At 33.8% G+C, this 6331-nt stretch overlaps 1 protein-coding gene across 1 annotated transcript in view; it reads right to left on the bottom strand.

Moving 5' to 3' along the window:
* Positions 1-1962: 1962 nt before the first annotated feature.
* Positions 1963-6331, bottom strand: part of LOC107672584 (protein piccolo-like) — a 95046-nt gene continuing 90677 nt past the window's right edge. The window contains exons 40-43 of the mRNA XM_016465835.1: positions 5837-5904; positions 4809-4937; positions 4525-4670; positions 1963-3852 (exon numbers count right to left, since the gene is read on the bottom strand). Coding sequence (XP_016321321.1) covers positions 3709-3852; positions 4525-4670; positions 4809-4937; positions 5837-5904 — 487 coding nt within the window. The 3' untranslated portion in view covers positions 1963-3708. The remainder of the gene's footprint in view (positions 3853-4524; positions 4671-4808; positions 4938-5836; positions 5905-6331) is intronic.

Genomic DNA, 6331 nt, shown 5'->3' with positions numbered 1-6331 from the left:
AATCCATGTATTTCAAAACACTGATTATTTCGTTTCATAAACCGAAACAACAAACAGAATAGAACAGCTGAGATAATCAAGTTGTTGAACTTCTTTTGAATACTCATGCATATGGCTAGTCTCTGAGGTTCTTCCTGTGTAATTATTAGAATACTTAGATCTCCCTCTGCTGGCCAAACACCGTAAATACAAGACAGTGGATCAGCAAAACCATTTCATTCACTCACACACATATCACCTCATAATGGAAAAGACACGGAAATATATATATATTTTTTACGACAATTAAGAACTCTTTAGTAATCCTAAGCCATTCTCGATAATCTCCTTGTTATAGGCCCCTACTGCAAAATACAGTTATTACAAAAAAAAAAATAATAATCATATTGTGAATTATTATTATTATAAGTAAAAATGTAATTTATTCCTGTGATGGCAAATCTTAATTTTCAGCAGCCATTACTCCAGTCTTTAGTGTCACATGATTCTTCAGAAATCATTCTATGCCGATTCGGTGCATTTTATTTTTTTTTGTCTGGATTCTTTGATAAATAGAATATAGAATATATTTTTAAGTTAAAAAAATATTTAATATCATTTTTTAAAAATGATTTCTTTCAGAAAAAAAACATTACTGACCAGGGTTTTTTTATGGGTTCAGACATTACACTAACAATAACTTGGGCTATATATGCAAAATTCAAATGAAAATATCAGTGCAAAAGAAAAAAACTTCAGTAGACAAAAACTTCATTAAAACAGCTGCGAGTTGAAAATTGAAAATTGAGTGATCTAGAACCTTTATATAGTGAGTGCCATTGTAAAGACTCTAAGTTGATCCCTCACAGTCTCGTTTACATCCGCATTAGATTCAATATGGCATCTAACCTGACTATGGTCTGTGGCCCTAAAATAGGGCTGATACAGCACTCTGCAACATATCAGTTAATTCAACAACCAACCATCGAATAAGATCGGAAAATATAACATTTCACACGTAACAGTTGACAAGATACAAGAATCAAAACGAACAAAATGCATGTTCACATTTGAAATAGAATCTATTATTTATTATCTAGACGCAGGGAGAACGTTTTTATTTCTTAGTTTTCTTTTTTTTTTTTCTCTACTGCACAATTTGCATAATTTCATGACATCCTGTGGACAACCACAAAACCATAACATTAGATTTTTTTCTACTTTTTTTTTTTTACACGAAGTGAAAAACAAGACTCATTTTACAAGCATTTTTACAGTCCGCATACAACTTCAGATGATGTGTTCAATTTTTCTTTCTTTTTAAACTGAATCCGGAGGCAAAATATATCAACACACATCTAACAAAACATGCAACATCTATGTAAAAACATAGAAACTCTTTGACAACCATTCAATTTCACAGGAAATTTTGTGTCGTCTTTTTCCTTTTTTTTTTTTTAACACTTTGGTTTTCATTCTGAGAGATGTTGTTGATTTCGTCAAACAGGTTGGAATGGATTGATCGAACACATGATTTTAAACTGATCCAGATATTACTTTCTTACACATTTCGACAAATACAATATGTAGACAGAGTTTGACCTTGATCACAATCACATGCTCAACGTCAGGCCAAATAAATATTCAGACCTCTTCTCATAGAAAATATCCTATGTATTTACAAAATCAAAAAAATAACCAAATCACATTCACACAGTTTACAGCAACTGAATTCATCAAACGCATCTTGATTTTAAAAGGAATGGGGTAATATTAGAATAAAAGTTTGTATTTAGTAGTTTAACAGATGAAATTAATGTGCTTGTTTAAAGGGAACAACTGAAAAAAAAAAAATCACACTTTGAAAGGTGTGATGATCTAAATAAAACTGATGACACTTGTTACAGGTTTTAATTGGCCATCATAATTATGCACAACATAAAATATGCATTTTTACGTTTCAAATCTGCACAGAAAAAAATAAAATAAAATCATTTCTGGTCAGCATATTTATTTTGTCATTATTTACGATAAAATGTTGAAACCTATGAAAACAATAATGTAAAGTGCATATGATTAAAATGTACTGTGCCATAAAGACGAAGTACAAAATAAATAAATAAAATAAACATTATACAATATTCATATAATGAATTTCTGTTTTTTTTTTTCCTTAACAGATATACATATATTCAGACACTCGCTTTAATGTCGCATGTTAAGATTTATGCATTCAAAGAACATAATCCATGTTGCATAGATTTACCCAAACAGAACCAGTGGATTTGGTTAAAACATCAGGTTGGCACACGATAGTTCATCTTACTATGACAGTAACCTTATATTCAGGTACATCTGTGCACCACTTGTGCAAGATGCAGATTAAATCATATTAAAACGTTAGAGTACATTTTATTATAACAGTCTGTTTCCATGTGTGAAATATGTCCACTGATATTGATAATGGAAACACTGACTGCTAAGTTAGAAAATTACTGTCTGGTGTTGAGATCCTAGACAGACAAAACACATGTGCCTTTATCCATCGATGGCACATACTAGTGTCGTTACACACTGATATGGTGCAGGTTAAAGAGGCAGTGATCATAATGAAAAAGAACTAAACTGACATGAACATATGAACTTTACAGCAGAAAAACAATATTAAAAGTGCACCACCATAGATGCAGGACAGACACCTTGCACCATTAAAGTAAACAAACGTTACATCAGGATTTCAATCAAGCCAATTGAGCCAGAACCCTTATATAAACGCCAAGGAGGACTCAAATGTACGTTAAGTATTATCATTATTATTATTAATCTTTTTTTGTCATTGCATATTTGGATTCCACATACAACTTGGTCACAAAACAGACTATTGATGACAACATCTGACCACTAACATGACATTTACTTCAAGATGCTGTTCATAAAACAAACACACATCGTGGACACGTACAATCATACTTCTGGATGATCGTAACCTCAGAGAGCCAAATTTGAGGGATTGAGACGCTAAAAACAAAGCACACCTTCATTTAGCGTCCAGCAAACGGCCATTCTTGAAATGATCAAGAGGAATGTGTGATACCCAGATCATCTCGACTTCATTGACGGATCCATGTCCAATAGCTGATGTCAGTCACAACCTGAAGTTTCAACGTTCCCTAAACATTGAAGACGACACTCAAAACATTATAAACAGAGGAATCTTGAACTGTGCGATTGGATGTTGCATTCAATAAAGGGAATCCATTATATTTACGATTGTCTTTCTTCCTTACAGTATAACCTCCATAGAGTGCATAACATAGTCTGATATGGTCATTATATATCACATGATTGTGTCAACTATATGCTACATCTATCTTCTTGCAAACAATGTTTTTTGCATGAAATATATATGATTTCGGATGTGTGATAAAAGATGAAATGACATTGAAATGTAATAGTTGGTAGTAACAATTGGCCCATGCCTAAGATATTTTAGATGTAGAATGCAGTTGCAGAAATGACTCCCGCAATAGCTGACAACAGCAGCGCTTTGGGAGTGGAAATACACTTATCTATCCTGGTGAATGGACTCAAACACTTCGTCACAGTATTTAATGCAACCTCAATTTTCTCTTTCCATGATCTATCAGTCATTCCAGATTCACAAACCCACCTTTTCCTGTTTTATTTCTCTTTTTTGGAGGGCACCGATGGGAGATGGACGGCTTGTGATTACGGCTGCGTTTGACTGGTTGTGGCCACTAGCTTGTGCCAGCTGACGGCCCGCTTACGCATGTCCACTTTGTCCAGCCAGATGTAGGCCTCGCCAATCAGGGTCTTCTTCATAAACTTCCCTCCATTTGACACTAGGAACAGCTGTGAAGAGGAAGGGGATAAAAGACGGGAGACAGGTTAAACAAAGAGTGAGAGGAAGTAAATTAAATAATATAATACATACACTATCATTTAAAAGTTTTGGGTCAGTAAGATTATTTATATTCATATATATTACAAATCATTTTCATGTAGTGACAGTAAAGGTTTTTACATTGCTACAAAAAAGATTTATAATTCAAATAAATGCTTTCTATTCGTCAAAGAATCTTGAAAAGAATGTATCATGGTTTTCGCAAAAACATGAATCAGCATGACTGTTTTCAACACTGATAATAAGAATTTTTTTTTTCCAAATCAGCATATTAGAAGATTTCTGAAGAATCATGTAACACTGAAGACTGAAGTAATGGCTGCTGAATATTTAGCTTTGCCATCACAGGAATAAATTACATTTAATTATATATAAATATTTTAAAAAGTAAATAAATATATTAAATACATGAAAAAATTATGTATTAAAAAGGAAAAAAGTTATTTTAAATTGTAATAATATTTCACAATATTCATGTTTTTACTGTATTTTTTTTAAATCAAATAAATGCAGCCTTAATGTGCAGAAACTACTTATTTGCTACTGGGTATAAAATGATACCTATTGTTCAGCCATATTGCTGTCATTTTGAATTTGCCTCAGTTTATAGTCTCTCTCACCTGAATAGAGTGGCCAACAGGATTCAGGTTCAAACGAAATGTCTCATTGAATGATGGCTCTCTGTCGTGGCGACACACTCTGGTCTTCTTCTTTATGATCTTCTTTTGAGTTGCCACATTCACCACATAAAGCTTTACATACAAGTCTAGAAAGACAGTTGAAATATTACTGATTCTTCAGTACTCTATCAGCATCTTTCTCAGTGGACATTTCACTTATCTTGACTACAATATTTGTATATCAGTGTCATTTCTGAGGATGTGTTTGAGGAATGTTTCATTACCAGGTAGGTGGTCTGGAGATTTGAACTTGTAGGTGATGTTTCTGCACTGCAGGATCTCAAGAACCAGCTGCTCTCCTTCAGTCTTCATTTCCTTCTTTAGAGCAACCTTGATCTCACCCATCATCTTACCTACAGCCATAGACAGACAGCCAGACAGCCAGACAGATAGATAGATAGATAATTAGACAGACAGACAGACAGACAGATAGATAGATAGATAGATAGATAGATAGACAGACAGATTAAATATTTTAAAATGTATTATAACATCATATATTTAATATATTTGTTGTCTCTAATCAATTTCTGAATATGATTTTTCTCTTTTTGGAAGGCTGGAATGTTGCTGTAGTCATTTGTTCAATAAAATCTTATATAAGTGGTGACCTCTAGTGGGCACGTGTGAAATTACAATTTTGCACTTAGCTGAATAGAAAAGCAGTGAACCTTCATTAAACTGTTAATACAAAATATACTGTATATTTATATGATATAAAACATGGAGCTGTACTGTATACTAAAATAGACTACGGAACAAGACATTGATGGTAACTAAATACAAAACAATGTTTTGTGTAATGTTCATTATGTTGTACAAAGATACACAAAAATGTTCAGTAATGCACTTTTGACACTTTGCCATGCTCGTGACACACTTAGAGTCCATGTTTTGTTGTGCCGACGTCTGTCTCCTTTGACAGCAACAAAAACACACCCTCTGCTGTGATGAATTATTCAGCAGTGCATGGCAGTGACAGTGGCACGTCTAGAACAGAACAGAAGGGGATGACTGTTGTTTTCCTCTGTCTAACAGGTTCTTAGTCTCCTCAACAGCTTTCAGACAAGTGCTAATTCAACCTCAGGGCTGAACCTGACCTGCAGAACATGGTTTAAAACTCTATTATGACTCACAGTTTGCCAATTTTATTTAGTTCTCATGAGGTTCACTGCTATGAGCACGGAAACGACTAAAAGTAGACTGTGAACTGAAACCTCAATTGAAACTGGAATATAAAACAGATTGTTACCTTCTGAATCAGCCAGGTTCAAAGATTCAAGTCCTCTGCCTTTATCTGTTCCATTTGGAATGTTTTTCCTGATGGAGAATCAGATAAAAAGGTGTGAGAACTACAACTTTTTTACTATTTGGATATACAAGATTAGATGTGAACTATTTGGGTTTCTTAATGCAGATATATATATCTGCTTTAAATTACGTTTTTCCACATCAATCTACACTCCATACACCATACTGACAAAGCAAAAACAGAATTGTACTTCGTAATACGTTACTTCGTAAATGTATTAAAAATAAAAAAAACTGAAATAAGTATATTGCATAAGTATTTACTTTTGGGATGGTACTCTGCAGGTGATGAGCAGAATTGGTTTCCTTCAAACATGATGTTTGGAATTGAGGTTCACCAGACCAGATAATACCGTTTCTCACAGTCTGAGGGTCCTTTAGCAGGGGCGTGTCCAGGATTTTATACATGGGGTGGCAAAGAGGGGGCAAGGGCAGA

The sequence above is a fragment of the Sinocyclocheilus anshuiensis genome, unplaced genomic scaffold, assembly GCF_001515605.1.
Source record: "Sinocyclocheilus anshuiensis isolate Anshui unplaced genomic scaffold, SAMN03320099.WGS_v1.1 scaffold28, whole genome shotgun sequence".
In the NCBI taxonomy this organism is placed as follows: domain Eukaryota; kingdom Metazoa; phylum Chordata; class Actinopteri; order Cypriniformes; family Cyprinidae; genus Sinocyclocheilus; species Sinocyclocheilus anshuiensis.
This window is presented reverse-complemented; position numbering and strand designations above follow the sequence as displayed.